General features: G+C 47.4%; 2 protein-coding genes across 3 annotated transcripts in view; one reads left to right on the top strand and one right to left on the bottom strand.

The window, feature by feature from the left end:
• The window catches only part of LOC125466073 (proteinase-activated receptor 3-like), a 34,165-nt gene extending 31,657 nt beyond the window's left edge, over window positions 1-2,508 (top strand). For both annotated transcript variants that reach the window (XM_048560205.2, XM_048560204.2), the window contains one exon: window positions 226-2,508. In XM_048560205.2, coding sequence (XP_048416162.2) covers window positions 226-1,352 — 1,127 coding nt within the window. In that variant the 3' untranslated portion in view covers window positions 1,353-2,508. The remainder of the gene's footprint in view (window positions 1-225) is intronic.
• A 15,688-nt stretch (window positions 2,509-18,196) lies between these two features.
• On the bottom strand, window positions 18,197-26,097 carry LOC125465627 (proteinase-activated receptor 3-like). Its single transcript, XM_048559353.2, has 2 exons — window positions 26,027-26,097; window positions 18,197-19,327 (listed from the first exon to the last, which is right to left on the bottom strand). Exons 1-2 carry the CDS (start codon window positions 26,028-26,030, stop codon window positions 18,255-18,257), a joined length of 1,077 nt encoding a protein of 358 aa, XP_048415310.2. The 5' UTR covers window positions 26,031-26,097; the 3' UTR covers window positions 18,197-18,254.
• Window positions 26,098-26,331: the final 234 nt, after the last annotated feature.

Below are 26,331 nucleotides of genomic sequence, written 5' to 3'. Positions count from 1 at the left end.
GCGCTCCCTCAGTACTGTTTGGGAAGAAACAAGCTGGTTAAAATGGAACTGGCTGAAGCCTCGATCATTTAAAGCTGATGAAGTGATGCGTTGGAACATAGGAGGAATTGGACAATACGAGATCAATCATAGGCTTCAGGGTCTCCTGTGTTTTAATAGTTTAATCTCGTTATCACTGTGATAACAATGTGTTGATTTTGTTGTCGTTTCTCTTTTCCTGTTTAGATTATGATGATTACTCCAATCATGATTCACCAGTTCACCCATCAAAGGGCTCCATCCCAAACGTTGCTGATATCATGAGAACATTTCTTGCTGAGCAGCGCACTGTGAACGGTTCCAATCACACAGTGTGGGTTGTGGGCAAGAGAGCGAGACAGTTCCTGACCGGACCCCTCACCACTGCTACCATCCCAGCTCTCTATATCCTGGTGTTTGTCATTGGCCTGCCAACCAATGGCCTGGGGCTCTGGGTCATGGCAAACAGGGTCCGCAAATTACCATCCACCATCTTCCTGATGAACCTGGCTGTAGCTGACCTGCTCCTGAGCCTCGTGCTGCCGTTCAAAATTCACTACCACATTCTGGGCAACAACTGGCTCTTTGGTGAAGCTCTGTGTCGCACAGTCACTGCCTTTTTCTACGGGAACATGTATTGCTCTGTCCTGCTGCTCACCTTCATCAGCATCGACAGGTACTTCGCTCTGGTCCATCCCTTTCTCTCCAAGCGTTTCCGGGACAATAGCTTCGCTGTCGGGAGCTGTTGTGTGATTTGGCTCCTTGCTGTTCTCCTGGTGTTACCGTTCCTGTTTCTGCAGCAATTGTACACCATTCACAACCTCAACATCACCACATGCCACGATGTCTTGCCCCTGGAAAGTCAGGCGGGTTATTTCTTCTATTATTTCGTGTGCCTGGTTGCGTTGGGTTTCCTTGTTCCTGGCTGTGTGACGGTTTTTTGCTATGGCTCTGTAATCCGGACCCTGATTCAGACCGAGAAGCGTTATGTCCGTGCTACAGTGCTCACAGTATTGATCCTGCTGGTTTTTGTGGTGTGCTTTGCTCCCAGTAATTTCATTTTGCTCGTTCACCAGTCCGAGTACCGGCTGTATGAAGACAGCGAACTGTATATTTATTACATGTTGGGCCTGGGCCTCAGCAGCTGCAGTAGCTGTATTGATCCCTTCATTTATTACTATGTCTCCGATGAATTTAGAGCTAAAGTGAAACGCGCGGTTTACTGCCAGAAAGACAAAGGCAGTGCGCTTTCGGGTAAATCGTCCCAGGAACTTCTCTCTGCAACCACCTACACACCGTCCACCCGGGCTGCGAGCCTCACCAGGGCCACCTGAGACCCCGGTACAGCCCCAAAACCAAAACAAACCAAACTCTGCTCAACATATCCCCGCTGTCCCCCACCCCCCACCCCGAGATCGCCAGATTGAAAAGGATCCCAAATGCTTCGATCCAAACAGATTCTGCTTCCCCCACTGTCATCACTTTGGAATTTACAAAGTGGAAATCTTCTGTTGTTCAGAGGAAGTAAGGGTCAGGGCGGGGGATGGGGCAGGTGAAGGGCATCAGGTTAAACTCCCAGGCCATGTACCAGCCCAGCAGAGTTGCTGTTCGCTTTCTGTCGATGGGATGGGGCTGCTCCTGGTTGTTCAGCACTGTTCTAAACTCCCCTTTCAGTCTGACCCATACATCAACCTGCCTTAGGGATACCTTGCCTGGAGCAGTTGGCGCATGAACTAATCTAGAGGTACGGACACTACAGCTGTGCCATATGGACCTTCAGAGATAAGTTTCTGCCACAATTTGAATTGGGATCAGGGGTTCAGAGTCCAGAGGACTCCCCATTACCCCAATGAACCCCGCAGGCCTTATCCCTAATTGCCCCAAGGGAAGGTGCCATTAAATTGTAACAGTTTATGCCCAGGTCTGAACAACCCTCCGAGTATAAAGACCCCTCCCTGTCCTCCTGTTCAACCTCAGGCAATTTATAAGAACGGAAAGAACAACAGATGCTGTAAATCTGGAACAAAAACAAAGTTGCTGGAAAAGCTCAGCATCTGTGAAGGAGAAATCAGAGTTAATGTTTTGGGGCAAATAGGGGAGGAGGGGTCACTGGACCCGAGATGTTAATTCTGATTTTCTCTTCACAGATTCTGACAGACTTGCTGAGCTTTTCCAGCAACTTCTGTTCCTGTTTCAGGCAATTAATATCTTGTCTCTTTTTTTGGGGGGGGGGGGGGGGTTGCGCAAAGCACAGTTTTATCAGCAGGGCAGACCCCCACCTAAAAATACCCAACTCCCAAACCCGTGGACACGCATCCAATAAAACTGGGGGTGGTTGTAAAATGTGGGACCGACTGCAACTTGCTTTTCGTTTATTAGGCAGGGACTGAAATGTTTGAGCAATTCTCTCAGTGACTATTGTTATTCTCTATAATAGAATTGTATCTCACAGTATCACATTGTAACTTGTATAAATTCTGCTTCACACTGTCTCTGTGTCCATTTTATTTGCTGTCAGGTGGCATGATCGCACAGTCAGCATTTATCTCTCATAGAGTCCCTACAGTGTGGAAACAGGCCATTCAGCCATCAAGTCCACAGTGACCCTCTGAAGAGCATCCCACCCTAACCTATCATGTAACTCTGCATTTCCCATGGTTAATGCACCTAGCCTGTACATCTTTGGACTGAGGAAGGAAACTTGAGCATCCAGACAAAACTCACACAGACACGGGGTGAACATGCACACTCCACACAGATAATTGCCTGAAGATGGGATTGAACCCAGGTCCCGAGCACTGTGAGGCAGCAGCGTTAACCACCATTACAGCTGACACCGAGTGTGAATGTTAAGGAGGTTCTTCTACAGAAACCATTGAAACCTAAGAAAGATGGGGACAGCTCCCACAAATATCCACCCAGCACAGCAAGTACTCCAGCCCATTCAGAGCATTGCCAGATTAAAGCAACTCCCCTTCACAGACAGAATCCCAAGTCTGTGCTGCTTGTTGCTGCTTTCTCAGTGTGAGAGGTGTGAAGATGGTTAAATTGCTCAGTGCAGATTTCCTACACATTATTCACGAACCACAGAGCCCAAATTCCAACAGGCCAGGACTCACATGGACCTGTTTATTTATGGAAATATTCCTTTAATAATTGGCCAGAAAAATATCCCTGAGCTGTGGGAAACCCTGAGCAATGGCTTGGAAATCCCAAGGCTTTGATGAGCTGAGAATATCATTCCCAATAAAATTCAGGGCATCAGGGAGACGTAGGAGGGCTTTCACAGAAGGAAACCTTCGGGAGGAAGTGTTCAAGGACAAAACCTTGTATGATTTAAGAAGAAGAACAGAAGTTGCTGGAAAAGCTCAGCAGGTCTGGCAGCATCTGTGAAGGAAGGAACAGAGTTAACATTTTGGTTTTGGTGACCCTTCGTCAGATTCTGCATCAGATCCTGATTTACAGCAGCTGCAGTTCTTTTAGTATGATTGAGGAAGTTTGATATGGTGCTTGATGCTAAAGGGACCAAAGGGAGAAGAGGGAGGATTTGGGGGAAATTGGAAACAGAGTCCGGAGATGGATGATGGGTGATGGAACTGGCTCAAAGGGCTGAGTAGCCTATTGTGATTCCCACTGTGTTTGAAAACTGCCTGCTTCGGGATTAATCCCTCTCTCACTTCTTCCACATGCCCCTCAATAGCATTACTAGCACTGAAACCTCTCCAACATTCTGGGTTTTAACCATTAACTACAAACTAAACTGAACTTGCCATATAAATACTGTGGTTGCAACAGCAGGTTAGAGGCTAGGAATACCGCAGCAAGTAACTCATCTCCTGACTCCACAAAGCCTGCCCACCATCTACACAGCACAAGTAAGGAGTGTGATGGAATACTCCCCACTTGCCTGGATGAGTGCTGCTACAATGACCCAAGAAGCTTGACACCACCCAGAACAGTTGTTTGAATGGCCCTACCTCCACAAGCATCCACTCCTTCCACCACCGATGCTCATTACTGCAGTGTGTACTGCAGAACTTCATCAAGGTTCCTTAGACGGAAGGCTCCTAGAAGGATAAGGACAGCAGATACATGGGAACACTACCGCCTCCAAGTTCCCCTCCGAGCCACTCACCATCCTGACTTGGAAATATATCACCGTTCCTTCACTGTGTGCCTTTCCTGAGGCATTGTAGACCCAGTTAGAGCACATAGGCTGCAGCTGTTCTAGGAGGCAGCTCAGCACCGCCTTCTGAAGGGCAACTAGGGATGGGCAAGAAACGTTGGTCCAGCCAGAGATACCCACATCCCATGAATGAATAAAGAAAACACAACATCTGAATGGGTCGGTCAATGTATTACAATCCGAGCAATCGGTTTTGTTTTTGGAGTGTGTAGATTGGACAGTGAATCCCAGTGTGGGTTTGAGTTGCAGTTGGAAATGTGTTGAAGCAGAAATATGTTTCACTTCAATATTATATTATTTTGGAGGGGTGAGAGGTCACCATCTCCTTTCCTTGCCCCATTCCTCGACTGGTCACAATAAAAGTTCAGATGGCACCAGGTTAGTGAGCTGGCCAGTTGCCTGGGTCTCAGACCGTGTCCATGATAAGTCAACAAAAACAAATCACAGAAAGAAAGATGCAAAGTGCATTCATACATAATTTGAATTATGCAAATTTGATTAAGCAATCATAAATAAAAAAACTGACACAGACACAGAAACAAAATATAAATGAAAACCATGTAGATTGTGCATTTTAAAGCAGTTTGGTTAAACAGTAGGTAAACACAAAAAAGAATGAGCCTTGGATTGTCTCTTGTTCTGAATTATTCTGTAGCACAAGATGCTGGAAATGGAGTAGCCTCCCGGAACATTTATATTTGTTTTAACTCCCTTTGCTTCAGACGCTGGCTTAGAGTCCAAAGAATCTTCTCCAGGAAGTGTCCATGACGGGGAAGATGGGATTTCAATGGGTTTTAGGAGTTAGGCAGCAAGAAAAGGAGCAATGGGCTGTTATCCTGCAGGCAGGTGACATTCTCCCACCCCCATAAAATACAGCCACCTCCCCCGCCCCCACCCACACCCTGTTCCCCACTCCCACCCTGTATTTCCATTTTGAGAAGGGCTCATCGATGTTAGATTGTTTTGTTGTGATTATGGAATGTCAACCTGCTTTGGAGAGCCAGGAAGGGGCAGTGCGCAGGCTATTTCTTCCAGAGTGTGAATGCAATCGTTGATTGGATGGTATTTGCTGCCTGCAATGTCTGAAGTGAGATGAATTTAGAGTCAATCCAAGTGATTGGGTGTGCAGTTTGGTGCAACACCTCACTATTAATATTTCATTTCCATTCTTGGGATGTGAGCACTGCGGGTAAGGTGGGCAGACTGGAGTCTGATGAAGGTCAGTGAAGAGAAATGTGAAGTGGATGGATTGGGGCCAACTGTCTTGCAAAAACAGGAGACTTATTGACCAAGGAAGGAAAACCGAGTGGATCAGAGAATTGAGCTGTCATTTCAAGAGACCCTCTTACCCCATAGACCGCATTCGTTTTCCTTTATCACATTGGAAACACTTACCAAATGACTCATAAATGGAGTTCTTTGTGTTGACCATTAGGGATAGGCAATAAACACTGAACGTGTTAGTGATGTCTGTCACTCCTGAAACAACTTTAAAACATTCCTCCTTCTAATACACATTGTTTTTGTTGGCAGGAACATGTTTGATTGCCAAATATTTCTTTTTCTCTTGAACACACCACCTTTGATGGTAATTTTTAAAATTCTGCAAAATCATACATTGAGCCTGGATGCAGACTCCAATACTGAGGACTCAAAGTAACTGATAGCTTCAAGGAGTGCACAAATCGCTGGGGGGGGGGGGCACTTAAAAAAGGAATTGGGGAGGGGACAGTTTTATCAGTAAATTAGGAGCAAGAGGCTAACAACGGAAAGTGTAGGGCCCGTTAGGGAACAAAGTGCCGAACTCTGTGTGGAACTGCAAAACATAACTGAAGTGAACATTTTGCATCTGTATTTACTCTGTACTTATTACAGAGAAGGATGATGTAGGTCTGGAAATCAGGGATGGGAACCTGTGATACAGTTAGCATCAGGAGGTATGGGTTATTTGTGGTTTTAGCTGGTTTGAAAGTAGATAAATCCCAGAGGCTGCTGTGATTGCAGATCGCATTTTCACATTCTCTCTGGCCATTGCAGGGTTGCCAGAGGATTAGAGAACAGCTAACGTGGCAGCATTAACAAAGAAGGGTGGTAGGTATAAACATCAGAGATGGGGAAATTTTTGGAAAAAATTCTAAGGGACACAATTAATCTCAACTTGGAGAGATAGGAATTAATCAAGGAAAATCAGCATGACTTTGTCAGCGGGAGATCAAATCTTTCTGGGAGGTGACCGGTCACGATGGGTGTCGATAAGGGGAGTGGAGTTGATATGGTTGACATGGACTTCCAGGAAAGTCTTTGATAAGGTGCCACATGGGAGAGTGGTGAGGAGGCCAAGAGCCTCCGGGATCTAGGACCCTAAATTGGCTTTAGTGGCAGGAAGCAGAGAGTGATGATTGATGTTTCTGTGACTGCTGCCTGTATCCTGTGGGTACCACAAGGCTCAGTGCTGTGTTCTTTGCTGTTTGCTGTATACATTAATGGATGTAAGCAGTTTATATAGTTATATCACAAGTGGTGTGTTAAATTTGGTGGTGCTTAAATAGAATGACAGAGTAACACAGCATGGAAACAGGCCCTTCAGCCCAAACTGGCCCATTCTGACTCAGGTGGCCACTCAGCTGGTTCCAATTGCCCACATTTGGTCCATATCCCTCTAAACCCTTCCCATCCACGCACCTGTCCAAATGTATTTAAAATGTTGCTATTGTACCCGCCTCAACCATTTTCTCTGGCAACCCATTCCATATTCGCACCACTCTCTGCGAGAAGATGTTGCCCCTAAGGACCTTGGACCTTCTTAAATCTTCCCTCTCTCACCTTAAACCTATGCCCTCTGGTTTTCAATTCCCCATCCCTGGGAAAAACACTATATGTATGGTTTAGAAGGGGTGGACGCTGGGAAGTTGTTTCCGTGAGGCAGGGAGACTAGGACCCGTGGGCACAGCCTTAAAATTAGAGGGAGTAAATTTAAAACGGAAATGAGGAGACATTTCTTCAGTCAGAGAGTGGTGGGCTTGTGGAATTCATTGCCACGGAGTGCAGTGGAGGCCGGGACGTTGGATGCCTTTGAGGCAGAGATCGACAAATTCTTGATCTCACAAGGAATCAAGGGCTACGGGGAGAGTGCAGGGAAGTGGAGTTGAAATGTCCATCAGCTGTGATTTAAATGGTGGAGTGGACTTGATGGGCCGAATGGCCTTACTTCCACTCCTATGTCTTATGGTCTTATCGTCTTATATACATTCATCCTATCTATGCCCCTCATGATTTTATACACCTCAATAAGGTCACCCCTCATTCTCCTCCATTCCAAGGAATAAAGACCTATCCTGGGCAATCTCTCCCTATAACTCAGGCCTACTATTCCTAGCAACATCCTCATAAATCTTCTTTGTACACATTCCAGTTTAACTGTGTCCTTCCTATAACAGGGTGACCAAAACTGTACACAATACTCCAAGTGCAGCCTCACCAACAACTTATACAACTGTAACATAACGTCCCAGCTCATGTACTCAATGCCTTGACTGAAGAAGGCCAGCATGCTAAATGCCTTCTTCACCACCTGGGCTACTGGTGACACCACTTTTGGCTGTGGGTGGAGCAGGGTAGGAGGAGGCATCAGCGGTGACGGTAGGTGCGTCCTCAGTGGCTATGGCATTGGCCTTAGAAATGGAGGCGGTGGCATCACCGTAGCCGACGCCAATGCAACTCCGCCCACAGCCAACGCCGACGCCACTCCACCCACCGCTGATATCGCTCCGCCCACTGCTGACATCGCTCCGCCCACTGCTGACATCACTCTGCCCACCGCTGACCCAGCCCCATCCACCGCCGATGTCACTGTAAGATAACAAGGTGTGGAGCTGGATGAACACAGCAGACCAAGCAGCATCTCAGGAGCACAAAAGCTGACGTTTCGGGCCTAGACCCTTCATCAGAGAGGGGGATGGGGAGAGGGAACTGGAATAAATAGGGAGAGAGGGGGTGGCGGACCGAAGATGGAGAGAAAAGAAGATAGGTGGAGAGGAGAGTATAGGTGGGGAGGTAGGGAGGGGATAGGTCAGTCCAGGGAAGACGGACAGGTCAAGGAGGTGGGATGAGGTTAGTAGGTAGGAGATGGAGGTGCGGCTTGGGGTGGGAGGGAGGGATGGGTGAGAGGAAGAACAGGTTAGGGAGGCAGAGACAGGTTGGACTGGTTCTGGGATGCAGTGGGTGGAGGGGATGAACTGGGCTGGCTTTGGGATGCAGTGGGGGAAGGGGAGATTTTGAAACTGGTGAAGTCCACATTGATACCATTGGGCTGCAGGGTTCCCAGGCGGAATATGAGTTGCTGTTCCTGCAACCTTTGGGTGGCATCATTGTGGCAGTGCAGGAGGCCCATGATGGACATGTCATCTAAAGAATGGGAGGGGGAGTGGAAATGGTTTGCAACTGGGAGGTGCAGTTGTTTGTTGCGGAGGCTTGGAGACCGCTTTGCAGAATACCTCCGCTCATTTCGCAACAAACAACTGCACCTCCCAGTCGCAAACCATTTCCACACCCCTCCCATTCTTTAGATGACATGTCCATCATGGGCCTCCTGCAGTGCCACAATGATGCCACCCGAAGGTTGCAGGAACAGCAACTCATATTCCGCCTGGGAACCCTGCAGACCAATGGTATCAATGTGGACTTCACCAGTTTCAAAATCTCCCCTCCCCCCACCGCACCACACAACCAGCCCAGCTCTTCCCCTCCACCCACTGCATCCCAAAACCAGTCCAACCTGTCTCCGCCTCCCTAACCGGTTCTTCCTCTCACCCATCCCTTCCTCCCACCCCAAGCCGCACCCCCAGCTACCTACTAACCTCATCCCACCTCCTTGACCTGTCCATCTTCCCTGGACTGACCTATCCCCTCCCTACCTCCCCACCTATACTCTCTCCACCTATCTTCTTTTCTCTCCATCTTCGGTCCGCCTCCCCCTCTCTCCCTATTTATTCCAGAACCCTCTCCCCATCCCCCTCTCTGATGAAGGGTCTAGGCCCGAAACGTCAGCTTTTGTGCTCCTGAGATGCTGCTTGGCCTGCTGTGTTCATCCAGCCCCACATTTTATTATCTTGGATTCTCCAGCATCTGCAGTTCCCATTATCGTCGATGTCACTCCGCCCACTGCTGACATCGCTTCGCCCACCGCTGGCCCAGCCCCACCCACCACCGGTGTCACTCTGCCCACCACCTCCACAGCCAGCAGCTCCAGAGGAGACAGTGGCACCCAGCCCTGCCGACCCTTCACCACCTCCCCAGACCTCCCCTTACTGAGGACTGAACGGTAAGTCCTCAGTCAAGGGCTCGCCTTTGTCTCCCTCCACTCGAACATCAACAAATACTGCTCATGCTTAGACGTTGAACACTTTTTCTGCTGCCTCCACTTCCGTGCTTACTTGTTCAACCTAACCTGCCCCTACTGACCCCTTCTCCTGCCTCCAACACAACCCCTCCTCCTGGACACCACCCCAAGGCCTGCTACCCTCCCTCAGCTTCTTCATCTCCAAATGCCATCCCCTTCCCCCTACCGCATTCCAAAACTAGCCCCGCTCATTCCCACCTCCCTAACCTGTCCTTCCTCCCACCTATCCCCTCCTCCCACCTCAAGCCCCAGCCCCCTCCTACCTACTAGCCTCATCCTGCCCCCTTGACCTGTCTCCCCCCTAACTCCCCACCTACACATCACCTTTACTGGCTCCATCCCCGCCTCTTTGACCTGTCTGTCGCCTCTCCACCTATCGTCTCCTCTATCCATCTTCTATCCACCTCCCCCTCTCTCGGTATCTCGCTTATTCCTTACACCTTAAGCCAGAGCTATTTGCAGTTCTGCGAAGTGCCCTATAGAAAATAACAAGGTGTAGAGCTGGATGAATAAAGCTCTAGAGATAATGGGAACTGCAGATGCTGGAGATTCCAAGATAATAAAATGTGAGGCCGGATGAACACAGCAGGCCAAGCAGCATCTCAGGAGCACAAAAGCTGACGTTTCGGGCTGTCAGCTTTCCTGCTCCTGTGATCCACCTTGTTATCTCCTATAGGGCAGTTCGCAGAACTCAGAGGAGCAGGAAAGCTGACATTTCAGGTCTAGAGCTTTATTCATCCAGCTCTACACCTAGTTAACTCAGATTCTCCAGCATCAGCAGCTCCTAGTATCTCTGCTGTATAGGTGAGATGTGTTTCCAGTAGGAAGGGAGTACAGGGGAGACTCACCAGGGCATTGGCTGTGTTGGAGTGACTCAGCTTCAAAGGGAGAGGCTGAGAGGGGACCTGTTTGAGGTTTACAAAGCTCTGAGGGGCACAGACAGGGTAGATAGGGAAACACTTTTCTCCCTAGTGGGGGGATGGGGTGTCAGTAACTGAGGGGGTGGAGAACACAGATTTAAGATCAGCAGCAGGAAGTTTAAAGGGGATTTGTTTCGATATATTTGCCCAGAGGGTGGTGAGAATCTGGAACACACAGCCCATGACAGGGAGGGGAGGGAGGAAGGACACTTCTAAATAAAAACCAAAAGAACTGCAGATGCTGTAAATCAGGAACAAAAACAATGTTGCTGGAAAAGCTCAGCAGGTCTGGCAGCATCTGTGGAGGAGAAGACAGAGTTAACGTTTCGGGTCTGGTCACCCTTCCTCATTATTTCCTCAGTTTGTGTGCGTGTGGAAGGACATTTCTATTTGCTGTAAAAACGCAGATACAGACGCGGTCACACACACACACACACACACACACACACACACACACACACACACACACACACACACAGGGCAGCATGGTGTCTCAATGGTTAGCACTGCAGCCTCACAGTGCCAGGGACCCAGGTTCAATTCCAGCCTCAGGTGACTGTCTGTGCGGAGTTTGCACATTCTCCCTGTGTCTGTGTGAGTTTCCTCCGGGTGCTCCGGTTTCCTCCCACAGTTCAAAGATGTGCAGGCTAGGTGGATCGGCCATGCTAAATTGCCCGTAGTGTTCAGGGGTGTGTGGGTTATAGGGGGATGGGTCTGGGTCGGATGCTTCAAGGGGCAGTGTGGGCTTGTTGGGCCGAAGGGCCTGTTTCCACACTGTAGGGAATCTAATCATATCAGCGAATTTAATTTAATCACACACACACACACACACACACACACAGACAGACAGACACACACAGATACACTGAAACACACAGTGACACACACCCAGAGACAGACACACATACACACGGACACACACACAGACATACACACACACACCCACACACAGACAGACAGAGACACATGCACACACATACACAGACAGAGAGACACACACACACAGACACACCCACGCAGACCCAACCACATAGACAGACGCGCACACACACTCTCAGACACACACACAGACAAGCACACACATTCACATAAATGGAGCTGGATCTCAGTATGTACTTTGCATAGGGACGTTTGTAGAAGATATCAGGTGATTATCTGACCCCATTCACAATCACCTTTGACCTGATACCCCCGAAAAGAGCAGTTAGGGGTGTATTACACCAGCTGTACAACCACTAAACCAGTTCCATGAGAACCCTCATTCCAGCTCCACTGGTAGAAGGGGGTGGCCGGGGGTTGGGGGGGGTCATTAAGGCCATTTTCTCACCAAACTTGATGAAATGTTGGGTAGGGAAGTGGGGGCATGTTGTGATCTACTTTGGGGGAGTCCAATATGCACATGATGGCACCACCCCCCCACCCCCAACACTGAATCCAGGGCACTCTTAGTCCCAAATGGGCCTTACCACACAGAGTCAGAAAGCTGAGGCCCAATACATTACCATTGACTGGCAGCTCTTGGGGATTGGGCTCTTTGTCAATAAATACAAACACCTCTTCCTCCCAGGGAATGGGAGTGGGGTTGGGGGGATTGGGTTTGGGGGTGTTGGTGGGGGGTGGGGGGTTGCTGGGATGGGGGTGGGATGGGGTGCAGATGGGTGTTGGGGGAATGGGAGGTGGGGGTGTGGGGGGAGTTGGGAGCGGGGTTTGGCGCATATCAGTAGAACACAACCAGCCCCACAATAACCAGCTCAAGAATGCAATCACAGACATCCACAGGCAAGCAGAAATACTGGACATGGTTCTGAAGAGGGTGCAGGAGGAGCCCCAGGGGGTCTGTGTGCACATTCATGATGGGGTTGATAAAGCATTCTAGGCGTAGACAGCAAAAAAACAAGGAGCTACGATCAAGCTTCAGTCTCAGCTGGAATGCCCTGTTCACATGAGGGGTTAGCAGGGATGGGGTGCATCAGGTAGAGTGATACATTGGTGAATGTGAGACTGTTCTCCTTGGAGAAACAGGGATTAGGGGAGATTGATCAAGGTTTTTAGAGCCTTAACAATTTGAGACTGAGGAGAGGACTGAGAGAAATCGTCCCCATTAGTGAATGGTTGAGAACCAGATGGCCATTAACAAAGGAAGCAACAGAAACTTAGGATTAAGGTGTTTTTTATTCATCTGTCAGATGTGGGCGTTGCTGGTTGGACCAACATTTATTTCCCATCTCTAGTTGCCCCTTGAGAAGTTGGAGGTGAGCTGCTTTCTTGAACTGCTGCAGTCTTCCTGCTGTGGGCTCACCCACAATGTCCTTAAGAAAGGAATTCCAGCATTTTGACCCAGCGACACTGAAGGAACATCGATATATTTCCAAGTCAGGATGGTGAGTGGCTTGGAGGGGAACTTGCAGGGGATGTTTTCCCATGTATCTGCTGCCATTGATACAGAAAGTTGGGATCAGAACTGTCTGAGATTGATCTCAAGGCTGCAGAAAGAGTGGAAATCATTGACAGCAGTGAAATCACTCAATCCATGAAAGCGTGAGCACAGAAACACTGCTCCATGTTTCCTAAAAACAGATCGATGTTTAAAAAGGTTTTGAGAAGACCACACAAAACGGAATGTTAAGCATCAGTAAAAACAGAGTTGGGCGTAAGAGGGTGAATTTTTGATTAGATTAGATTCCCTACAGTGTGGAAACAGGCCCTTTGGCCCAACAAGTCCACACTGCCCCTTGCAGCATCCCACCCAGACCCATCCCCCTACAACCCACACACCCCTGAACACTACGGGCAATTTAGCATGGCTAATCCACCTAGCCTGCACATCTTTGGACTGTGGGAGGAAACCGGAGCACCCAGAGGAAGCCCACGCAGACACGGGGAGAATGTGCAAACTCCGCACAGACAGTTACCTGAGGCTGGAATTGAACCCGGGTCCCTGGTGCTGTGAGGCTGCAGTGCTCGCCACTGAGCCACCGCGCCACCCCTTTATTTCCTCTAAGACCATTCGAGACTCAGGTTTCTTTGTTTAAACATTTATTGATGCAGGCATGGGAACTGTACATATCAAAAAAATGGCATTCAGCTCTAACCTTCACAACAGAAATCTCTGTATTGTCCAGGACAGCGTGTCTGTAGAAGGTGTTGTGGAATTCCCGGCCAGTCTACACCATGTTAATTTACCCAGGAAGTGAAGGGTTGACACAGCAGCAAGAACAAAAACTGAAGTTGCTGGAAAAGCTCAGCAGGTCTGGCAGCATCTGAAAAATCAGAGCTAACTTTTCGGGCCCAGTGACCCTTCCTTAGAACAGGTCTGAGTTCTGAGGAAGACCTGCTGAGCTTTTCCAGCAACTTCAGTTCTTGTTCCAGACTCTTTGGTATCTGAGATAACAAAGTGTGGAGCTGGATGAACACAACAGGCCAAGCAGCATCTTTTTTTGATGAAGGGTCAAGGCCTTTTGTGCTCCTGAGATGCTGCTTGGCCTGCTGTGTTCATCCAGCTTCACACTTTGTTATCTCGGATTCTCCAGCATCTGCAGTTCCCATTATCTTTGGTACCGGACTCTATTGGAGCCAGTGTCTGTCCCTGTGTAAATAAATGGTGATTGGTGAAGGATAATGGCCTCTGTAGAATTTTTTCAGTTACGAAGAACAGTACAGCACAGTACAAACCCTTCAGCCGGTAATGTTATTCCGATCCATTATCCTGCTCTTTGAAAACATTGAGATTATATGGTGTTATTGGACAACTGAACGAATTGACAAGATGACTTAGAAAATCAGGTCAAACGATAGTTTATTTTCATATGCAGGCAGGAAGAGCTAGTTTTATCACAATGAACTATTAAAACTCACTCTGGTGGGTTACATATGCCTCCAAGCTTTGTAAAAGAAATCACTATAATGCACAGGTTACATTATCAACTGTTTTCCAATAGCTTTTACAGATATCGTCTATACTTCAGCCAAGGTTAGCAGTGTCTCTCTGACAGTGCAGCTTTGATATCCTGAACCCCTATTCCTAGGTAACACGGTGTGGGGCTGGATAAACACAGCAGGCCGAGCAGCATCTTAGGAGCAGGAAAGCACATCCCACAGTTGCCACTTGATTTTCGAATATGAATGAAATATACCACGTAACAAATACAAAATTATTCAGCCCCTTCAACTGAAACACATTCAATGAAGGTAGTTCTATGCAGGCAAATTGCAACTGCATAATTATTCAAGAATTGTAAGATACAAAATGGCATAATGAAAAGTACTAAACAACGTGGCTTTTAAAGAAAAGAATGAACTTTTGACACATAGAAAAATCTCTCTGAAGGGGCCTCTTCCAGATCTGATTCTGCTCCAGGTTAATTCCTGATTGATTGCTCCTTCTCTGAGGTTTTACAAACTGCTTTTAATTCAGCAGCAAATCAGTCCCATACAACATGAAGTAACAATCAAACTTCACTGAACATTGCCTAGGCTGGCCACTCCTGTGCTTGGTGTATTCACAGAATTACCCAGAGTTCTACCCAACGCAAAAACAGGCCTTTCAGCCCAACTGCTTATGCTATTCCGTTTAACCCATACAAACATCTCCCAACATCATTACATCTGACCCCACTGACAGATTCAAATTGGCCTCCCACTAAATGCTGGTGTCAGTTCTTCAGGTTCAAGTGAACAGTTATTTATGGGAAATCCCTGGCTACCAATACTTTTCTGGGGTCTGGAAGCAATGGACACTAAGTGATTATTTATAATGAAGGTTAATTTAGACAGACTTCAGCAAATTGTACTCCCTGCCCTTGACAATAACTAAGTGTTCTGTTCTATTCCATCAGTGAGTGTCCAGGATGGAGGGGGGAGGTGTTTGGGAGAAGGTGCTTAAGATGGAAGTGAACACCGAAATAGACCAACAAGGAGCAGAGATAGTAGGACCTGGAGACTACCTGGAAACCGATATCCATTTCAAGCCTACCAACTCCCACAGCTACCTGGAGTACACCTCCCCTCACCCATCTTCCTGGAAAAATGCCATCCCCTATTCCCAGGTAACACAGTGTGGAGCTGGATGAGCACAGCAGGCCAAGCAGCATCTTAGGAGCAGGAAAGCTGACGTTTTGGGCCTACACTCTTCACGTCAGCCTTCCTGCTCCTCTGATGCTACTTGGCCTGCTGTGTTCAGCCAGCTCTACACCTTGTTCTCTCGGATTGTCCAGCATCTGCAGTTCCTATTATCTCATCTCCTATTCCCAATTCCTTTGCCTCCGCCGCGTCTGCTCCCAGGATGAGGCATTCCAATCCCGGTTCAGATGTCCTCATTTTTCAAGGACCGCAACCTCCCCCCTGCAGTGGCTGAGGACGCCCTCGACTGTGTCTCCCGCATTTCCCGCAACTCACCCCTCACACCCCGTCCCCACAATAACAACCGAAACAGAATCCTCCTCGTCCTCATGTACCATCCCACCAACCTCCGGATCCAACGCACCATCCTCCGAGACTTCCGCCATCTACAATCCAACCCCACCACCAAAGACATTTTTCCCTCCCCACCCTTGTCTGCCTTCCAGAGAGACCACTCTCTCCATGACTCCCTTGTCCGCTCCACGCCCCCCTCCAACCCCACCACACCCGGCACTTTCCCCTGCAACCGCAGGAAGTGCTACACCTGCCCCTACACCTCCCCCCTCACACCCATCCCAGACCCAAGATGACTTTCCACATCAAGCAGATGTTCACCTACACATCTGCCAATGTGGTATACTGCATCTGCTGTTCCTGTTGTGGCTTCCTCTACATTGGAGAAACCAAGTGGAGGCTTGGGGACCGCTTTGCAGAACACCTCCACTCGGTTGCAACAAACAACTGCACATCCCAGTCGCGAATCTTTACAACTCCCCCTCCCATTCCGCAGATGACATGTCCAACCTGGACCTCCTGCAGTGCCACAATGATGCCACCCAAAGGTTGCAGGAACAGCAACTCATATTCCACTTGGGAACCCTGCAGCCCAATGGCATCAATGTGGACTTCACAAGCTTCAAAATCTCCCCTCCCCCCAATGCATCCCAAAGCCAGCCCAGCTTGTCCCCGCCTTCCTAACCTGACCTTCCTACCACGTCAAGCCCCAAACCCATCTCCTACCTACTAACCACATCTCGCCCCCTTCACCTGTCCATCCTCCCTGGACTGACCTAGCCCCTCCCTACCTCCCCACCTACACTCACCTCTACTGGCTCCATCCCCGCCTCTTTGACCTGTCTGTCTCCTCTCCACCTATCGTCTCCTCTATCCATCTTCTATCCGCCTCCCCCTCTCTCCCTATTTATTTCAGAACCTTCTTCCCTCCCCTTTTCTGAAGGAGGGTCTCAGCCCGAAACGTTAGGTTTCCTGCTGCTCTGATGCTGCTTGGCCTGCTGTGTTCATCCAGCTTCACACCTTGTTATCTCAGAAACAGCAGTAGGCCATTCAGCCCCTTTGAGTCTGCTTCATCATTCAATAAGATCATGGTTGATCAAATTTTAACCACAACTTCTGCCATTCTCAATAATCTTTTATCCCCTTGGTCATCAAAAATCTATATCCCTCTGCCTTAAAGATATTTAAAGACTCTGCACCCACTGCATTTTGAGGAAGGGATTTCCAAAGACACTCGCGCCTCAGAGAGAAAAACTTTCCTCATATCCATTCGAAATGGGCCCCCCATTATTTTTAAATGGTGAGTCTCATTCTAGGTTCTTCAACAAGAGGAAAGATTCTTTCCATATTCACCAGGTCAAATCCCCTCAGGATCTTTAAAGAAAGAAAGAAATTGCTGGAGCAACTCAGCAGGTCTGGCAGCATCTGTGGAGAGTGAACCAGAGTCAATGTTTTGAGTCCAGTGATGCCAATTTGTTTCCTCCTCAAGATCTTATATGATTGTATTAAGTCACCTCTGACTTACGCAGGTAGGTGGATTGGCCATGCTAAATTGCTCATACTCAGAAGCTTTTGGAATGCTGTTCCTTCATCAGGAGAAGTGTTCACATGACAAAAGGGCAGGGCCTGAAACCTTGTATTGTCAAGTAAATCTGTTGGACTATAACCTAGTGTCATGTAACTTCTGAACTTGTCCACCCCTTTCAAAGCTGGCACCTCCACAAATTGCCATAGTGTTCAGGAATGTGTAGGCTGGGTGGATTAACTGGGAAAACGCAAGATTTCAGGGATAGAGTAGGGGTGTGGTTCTGGGTGGGCTACTCTTTGGAAAGTTGGTATGGACTGGATGGCCAAATGGCCTGCTTCCACACTGTAGGGATTCTATGACTCATTTATAAACTCTAGAGGATACAGCTGCCTAGTTCATCCTTACAAGGCAATCTGTGACCTGTACAGTACACTGTAATCTAGCTGGAGCCTCACTAATGACCTGTATGACTGAAGTATCACCTCCCTACTCTTGCTTTCCATTCCCCTCACAATAAAACACGACATTCTGCTAGCTCTCCTGATTAGTTGCAGTACCTATATCTTCTGTGACTCACACACTAGGCCACTCAGGTCTCTCTGCAACCTCTCACCATTTAGATCATTCGATTCTTTTTTATTCTTTCTGCCAAAATGGACAACCAGCAGCCCATGTCTGAACCACTCCCCCATCCCACCTCCCCCCAACCTTCCACCTCCCTCACCACACCCCAATCAGTAAGAATGACAGCCGAATCTGTGTTCCTGGCCTGTCTTGGAAGCAGTTGAAAGGTTAATGCTCCATTCTCGGGGTTGTCTTGTTTGAATCTCTGCACACATGGCACACACTCCCTGAGGATTGAGGTGCGGAGAACATGGGGGTGGTCAGCTCCACCTTTGTAGATCGCTGCGAAATGGAGCTGCTCTGAAATGTGTTGATCCTGAGCATTGTTTTCACTCTGTTTCTACAATCCTCAGAAACATAGTAATAGAGGAAAGGGTCAAAGCAGCCGTTAAAGGTGCTTAGAGGCAGGAAGAAGGAGTAATATTTGTGCAGATCAGGGATCCACTGGTGTACCAGCAGTACTGTGTTACTGGGAGTGAAGCACACTAGATATACAAACAGCAGCATCAGAGTAACTCTTGCAGCTTTTTTGTACTTTACATCACTAACTGTTAATGCTCTGATCACAAAACTGTGACAAAATATAGTGATGAGGCTCGGAATTAAAAATCCAACAATCACAACCACTAGCCAGTAATAGAAATAAACAAACTGTGTCTTCTCCAGATACACATCGTGACAGGTGGTGATGTTTAAACCATGGATGTCAAAGCTCTGTTCCATTAAAAGGAAAGGAATTACAGAGAGAACCACGATCACCCAAATCACACAACAGCTCCCGACAGCGAAGCTATTGTCCCGGAAACGCTTGGAGAGAAAGGGATGGACCAGAGCGAAGTACCTGTCGATGCTGATGAAGGTGAGCAGCAGGACAGAGCAATACATGTTCCCGTAGAAAAAGGCAGTGACTGTGCGACACAGAGCTTCACCAAAGAGCCAGTTGTTGCCCAGAATGTGGTAGTGAATTTTGAACGGCAGCACGAGGCTCAGGAGCAGGTCAGCTACAGCCAGGTTCATCAGGAAGATGGTGGATGGTTTCTTGCTTTCTCGAACCATTGCCCAAAGGGCGAAGCCATTTGCTGGGAGCCCAATGCACAACACGAGGATGTAAAAGGCAGAGATCAATCTGCTGATAATGGGCGTGAACAGCTGAAGCTGAGTTTGCTCACTTAATATAACATCAGAGGAATTTTTCTCCAGCATCCCCATGACTCCTCCTGAAGGCGGGAAGTCTTCTTCAGCTAAAAAAATGAAGCAGATTAATAATTCTATTTGATTTTTATTTTCAGTGTTCACAGTAACTCTAACCTCACAGTGGAATGTACCCTCAACAAGAGCAGAATCTTAGGGCTAGGAAATAGTTGCAAACTGTAAACAGAGACGAGATGATTTAGGTTCCAAAAGCATTTAGGAGTCTGACAGAATTGGAATTGGAGAATCAATTCATTTCATTCTTTGTCAGAATCGGGACCTTCTCCCTTCGTCCAATAAAAATTTCAGATATTCCTCTGAGATTTTGCATCTTTTCTGTTTCTGATGTTCAGAAATAGGTGTAATTTCTGAAATTAGACACTAAGTGGGAGGAGCAGCATCAATATCTCCAGTGTTATGACCAGCTGGTTTGTCCAGGTGACTTCTCACTGTCAGGTGGCTATGGACATCCTTTTCTAATATTTCCCATCTTCCTGAAAGGACAGAGAGGGATGTGTTCAGGAGAATTCTCAAAATTAGTGTGACCTAAATTTTCACCACGGTGACGATATCTTTGTTTTCAGACATCCCTTACCCCCAGGCCCCAACTCACACCTGGGGCAGAACTGTACTTTAGATATCAGAGCAGGAGCAGCTGTGGGGCTCCGGTAAAACCCAATGTTTTCCCTCCTACAATGCCCCAATCCCAACTTGGAGCATTTGGCTCTTTCAGGGGAAGAAAGCTGAAAGAAGGGAAGATGCACTTTTTCATAGCTCCAAGGTCACGGATTCCTTTGGGGATTGTTAAAGGTAGACAAGAAACGGCATAAAATGTGGGTAAAGTCATTGCAACTGTTCAATTGTAAGATATCATTAGAATACGCATTTTAGAATATTTCATCAAATGCAATTAACATTCTCAAGATCTTATAGTGAGCAAACATAAAATAAACCAAGTTAACTTCTAACATGCTGAGAAAGATCACTGAACCATTAAAACACAGGACTAATAATTTGGAGCCAGGACTGACAATATCAAAGAAATGAATCTTATCAACAATGTGAAGAATCAGGGAGCCCTCTTGTGGTACAGCGGTAGTGTTCCTGAAACAAGCGTCACAGAGATATATACATCACAGGAATAGGCCCTTCAGTCCAACCATCCATGCTGACCATAGTCCCAAACTAAACTAGTCCCATCTGCCTGCGCTTAACCCATATCCCTCCAAACCTTTCCTATTCATGAACTTATCCAAATGTCTTTTAAACATTGTAACTGTCCCCACATCCACCACTTCTCTGGCAGTTCATTCCACACACAAGCTATTCTCTGTAAAAAAGTTACCCCTCATGTCTTTTGTAAATCTCTCTCCTCTCACCTTATAATAAGCCCCCTGTCTTGAAATGTCCCACCCTAGAGAAAAGACCCCTGCTATTCACTTATCGATACCCCTCATTGATTTTATAAGACTCACCTGAAGACCCAACAGTGTGACAATAAATAAGAATCCTTTCTGTTAGTGATATCAGCAAGTGCAATTAAGATAGATTATTGTCAATAAATTAATCCTTTCAGACAGAGTCCTAGATTATCCCTTACTGTTATTTGAGAAAATTAACTTGGGGATTGATACAGGGTTATAGAGAGAGAATGGGGCAATGAGATTAGTTTGGAATTGATTATTTATTTATTCATTCATTCATTCACAGGATGAGGGTATCACTGACCAGTGGCATTTATTGTCCATCCCAGTTGCCCAGAGGGCAATTAAGAGTCAACCACACATTGCTGTGGGTCTGGAGTCACATGTAGGACAGACCAGGTAAGGATGGCAGTTTCCTTCTGTAAAGGACATTAGTGAACCAGGTGAGTTTTATCGAATTCAAATGCCAACATCTTCCATGGCAGGATTTGAACCTGTGTCCCAAGATCTGGGTCTCTGGATTAACAGTCCAGCAATAATACCACTAGGCCGTCACCTCCGCTGAGTGTTATGGGGACAGAGTAGGGCAGTTGAATTAGATTGGGATTGATACAGGGCTGTGGGGAGACAGCAAGATGGTGGAATTACTTTGGTGATGTGATGTGAACCCTCTCCCCATCCCCCTCTCTGATGAAGGGTTTAGGCCTGAAACGTCAGCTTTTGTGCTCCTGAGATGCTGCTGGGCCTGCTGTGTTCATCCAGCTCCACACTTTGTTATCTTGGATTCTCCAGCATCTGCAGTTCCCATTATCACTGATACAATTTTAACCTCACTGCGAAGCCTCTTCCAGGGATGCCTAACCTGAAGAAGTTACCCTCCTCCCTCCGGACCAACCTCAGGGAATCTCTCTCCCAGTGCAACTCTCTTGTACTCTCCTCTCCACCTATCTTCTTTTCTCTCCATCTTCGGTCCGCCTCCCCCTCTCTCCCTATTTATCCCAGAACCCTCTCCCCATCCCCCTCTCTGATGAAGGGTCTAGGCCCGAAACGTCAGCTTTTGTGCTCCTGAGATGCTGCTTGTCCTGCTGTGTTCATCCAGCCTCACACTTTGTTATCTGGGATTACTTTGGTGCTAGTTTGAGGATTGATACAGATCAATGAGTAGAGGGCAGTGCGGTGAGATTAGTTTGGTGTTAATGCAGGGATATAGGGTAGAGGTGTACAGTAGTGACTAGTCATATCAGTATTCTTCTGTTGTCAATCATTTGTTGCTTTAGAAAGCTGATTCTCCTGTCTGCTGTGGTTTCTTCAGGTAATGATCCAAGTCCAGGCCCAACTCTTTAATAAGAGCTCATGATAGTTTATTGGGAAACTGCACATGACGGTAAACAGGAGGTTCAGTATAAACAGGATCCAACTGTTCCTGGAACTTATGACCAAAGAACAATGAATAATACAGCACAGTAAGTGCCCTTTGGCTCCCAAGCCTGTGCCAGTGCATAATGAAAACATTTTGCTTCTACGTGGTCCGTATCTCTGTATTTCCTGTCTACACATGTATCTGTCAAGATGCCTATTAAGCGTTGCCATTGTGTCCACCTCCACCACCTCCTCTGCAGCACATTCCAGGCACTTACATTGCTCTATGTAAAGTACTTGCCTCTCACATCTCCTTTGAACTTACTCCTTTTACCTTAAACCTTTGTCCCCAGTAATTGAGATTTCTACTCTGGGAAAAAGACTCAGACTGTCCATTCTATCCATGCCCCTTATAATTTTGTAATCCTCTATCAGGTCACCCCTCAGCTTCCAATGTTCAAGTGAAAACAAACCAAGTTTTTCCAAACTCTTCTCATAACCGATACCATCCAAAACAGGCAACACCCTGACAAACTGTTTCTGTACCTTCTCCAAAGCCTCCATCCTTCTGTTAGTGTGGTGACCAGAACTGTACGCTATATTCCAAACATGCCAAGCTAGCGTTCGATACAGCTGCAACATGACTTGTCAACTTTTATACCCTATGTCCCAACAGATGACGGCAAACATACTATACACCTTCTTGACTACCTCATCCAAGTTTTTTTTTTAGATTCCCTACAGTGTGGAAACAGGCCCTTCGGCCCAACAAGTCCACACTGCCCCTTGGAGCATCCCACCCAGACCCATCCCCCTATAACCCACACATCCCTGAACACTGCGGGCAATTTAGCATGGCCAATCCACCTAGCCTGCACATCTTTGGACTGTGGGAGGAAACCGGACCATCCTGAGGAAACCCACACAGACACTGGGAGAATGTGCAAGCTCCACACAGACAGTCACCTGAGGCTGGAATCGAACCTGGGTCCCTGGTGCTGTGAGGCTGCAGTGCTAACCACTGAGCCACCGTGTGTTACCACTTTCATGGAACTGTGGGCCTGTTCACCTAGATCCCTCTGTATGTTGATTCTTCAGAGGATTCTGCCATTTGCTGTATACTTCCCTCCTGCATTAGATTTGTGAGGGGTAGGTCATGCCTTACAAACCTTATCGAGTTTTTTGAGGATGTGACTAGAAAAGTTGATGAGGGTCGAGCTGTGGATGTGGTGTATATGGACTTCAGTAAGGCATTTGATAAGGTTCCCCATGGTAGGCTCATTCAGAAGGTCAGGAGGAATGGGATACAGGGGAACTTAGCTGCTTGGATACAGAATTGGCTGGCCAACAGAAGACAGCGAGTGGTAGTAGAAGGAAAATATTCTGCCTGGAAGTCAGTGGTGAGTGGAGTTCCACAGGGCTCTGTCCTTGGGCCTCTACTGTTTGTAATTTTTATTAATGACTTGGACGAGGGAATTGAAGGATGGGTCAGCAAGTTTGCAGACGACACAAAGGTCGGAGGTGTCGTTGACAGTGTAGAGGGCTGTTGTAGGCTGCAGCGGGACATTGACAGGATGCAGAGATGGGCTGAGAGGTGGCAGATGGAGTTCAACCTGGATAAATGCGAGGTGATGCATTTTGGAAGGTCAAATTTGAAAGCTGAGTACAGGATTAAGGATAGGATTCTTGGCAGCGTGGAGGAACAGAGGGATCTTGGTGTGCAGATACATAGATCCCTTAAAATGCCCACCCAAGTGGACAGGGTTGTTAAGAAAGCATATGGTGTTTTGGCTTTCATTAACAGGGGGATTGAGTTTAAGAGTCGTGAGATCTTGCTGCAGCTCTATAAAACTTTGGTTAGACCGCACTTAGAATACTGCGTCCAGTTCTGGGCGCCCTATTATAGGAAAGATGTGGATGCTTTGGAGAGGGTTCAGAGGAGGTTTACCAGGATGCTGCCTGGACTGGAGGGCTTATCTTATGAAGAGAGGTTGACTGAGCTCGGTCTCTTTTCATTGGAGAAAAGGAGGAGGAGAGGGGACCTAATTGAGGTATACAAGATAATGAGAGGCATAGATAGAGTTGATAGCCAGAGACTATTTCCCAGGGCAGAAATGGCTAGCACGAGGGGTCATAGTTTTAAGCTGGTTGATGGAAAGTATAGAGGGGATGTCAGAGGCAGGTTCTTTACGCAGAGAGTTGTGAGAGCATGGAATGCGTTGCCAGCAGCAGTTGTGGAAGCAAGGTCATTGGGGTCATTTAAGAGACTGCTGGACATGTATATGGTCACAGAAATTTGAGGGTGCATACATGAGGATCAATGGTTGGCACAACATTGTGGGCTGAAGGGCCTGTTCTGTGCTGTACTGTTCTATGTTCTATGTTCTATGTTCTATCTCTCAAAATGCATTGCCTCACATTTGCCTGGATTAAACTTCATCTGCCATTTCTCTGCCCAGGCCTCCAGCCTAGCTGTATCCTGCAGTATCTTCTCGCAATCCTCTCACTACCCACAGCTCCCCCAATCTTTGTGTCATCCATTCTGTTACATAATGTGTGCTGAACCTGTACAACAATTGTCAGCCACAAACTTACTAATGAGGCCAGCTACATTCTGCTCCAAATTATTTACATGTATTTCAACAGGGGTCCAAGCACCGATCCCTGCGGGGCTGAACACTCAGGCCACTCTCTGTCCCAGGGATGGAGAATCCCATACCCCCTGACACTGCCTTTGCAATTTTGACAGAATTGATCACAGATTTGTGTTGGACAGGAATGGAATGCTAACTCTCTGAGAGGTAATTCCATGCCAAACAGAAAAACATCATAATTTTGGCAATCTCCAGGTCATTCTTTTTCATTTGAATTCCCCCCTTTTAAACTCATTAATGTATTCACTGGAATCTGAAAAATGCTCACTTCCACTGAAGAAAACTAACTGAATTTAAAGGGAATTTGATTCTGTTACCTAATGTGTGCTGAACCGGTGCAACAATTGGGAGAGAGAAGAAAGAAACACTGTCCAATAACAGGCATCAGAAAATACAGCTCAATAAGCAAAAAATGCTGGAGAATATCTGGCAGCATCTGTGGAGAGAGAAACAGTTACTATTTCGAGTCCAATATGACTGTATGATGGTGTCAGACCTGCTGAATTTCTCCAGCCATCTCTGTTTTTGTTTCAGGGAGCTGAGCTGAGAGCACAGTGAGGGATAAATGTTTCAATGGGAACATTAGGTACAGCACTGACGGAAAGCTTCGAGCTGAAACATTCATCTCTGTTTTCTTCACGGAGTCTGGCTGAATGCTGAATGATTCGATGTAATTGTTTCAGGTTTTCTGCTTGTTTTAGATTATGAACACAAACCGAAAACTGTCCAGAACACGAGCAGAGGAAATCTGCCTGTAACTGTCTTGCTAGTCAGTGATAGCCTGTCTGTTCTATTCCTCACCCGCATCATAAACTGGGACTGACCCGCCTATCAACCGCCGGTCCGAACATTATCCAGGGCTCCGAGCACCAACTTTGTGAAAAATCCTGCGTATTGAACAAGAAGGAAGCCCCTTTAGCAGGCGCACGGCGGCTGTAGCTCAGGTACAGGCGGAATACACCGCACCATGACTACTGGGAATAATTCCTAAAAACCCAAAGAACTGCGGATGCTGTAAACCAGGAGCACAAACAGAAGCTGCTGGAAAAGCTCAGCAGGTCTGGCAGCACCTGGGAAGAATAAAAGCAGAGTTAACGTTTCGGGTCCAGTGACCCTTCCTCAGAGCGCGTTCAGATGCTGCCAGACCTGCACTTTGTGTGGGAATAATCCCTCATCGTTTGCTGGCCTGTGTACCGGACCGGAGGGGAACGGTTTTGGCTTGTACCTGTGCAGAAGACTGACACCTGCAGGGTCCAAAGCCACAGAGAATGTGCCGTTTAAACACTTGCAGCCGAGACCCCCACTCACTTACCCATGCTGCAGAATGGAGAGGAATGCTGAACTCCCCACGGCCAGTGACTCCCAGCACTGACTGGCAGCTTGTCTTGGAGTTTTCCCAGATTCTGTAAATTACCAGGAAAAAGGGGATGGTCTATAACAGCGCTCGCGCCTAGAACCTACTCAAACCCAATCGCCTGGGTTCAGCATTTGCCTAGCGCCCAGTTCCCTGTTCCTGAGGATACCTGATGCTACACCTTCAGGTAAACACCAGCCAAACCTGTGAATGGACAGGTCACTTCACTGATCAGGGAGGTAGGCACACCGCTTTCTGAAGCA

Source organism: Stegostoma tigrinum, chromosome 30 (assembly GCF_030684315.1).
Source record: "Stegostoma tigrinum isolate sSteTig4 chromosome 30, sSteTig4.hap1, whole genome shotgun sequence".
In the NCBI taxonomy this organism is placed as follows: Eukaryota; Metazoa; Chordata; class Chondrichthyes; order Orectolobiformes; family Stegostomatidae; genus Stegostoma; species Stegostoma tigrinum.
Note: the sequence above shows the minus strand (reverse complement) of the source record. Positions and strands in the feature narration are given on the sequence as shown.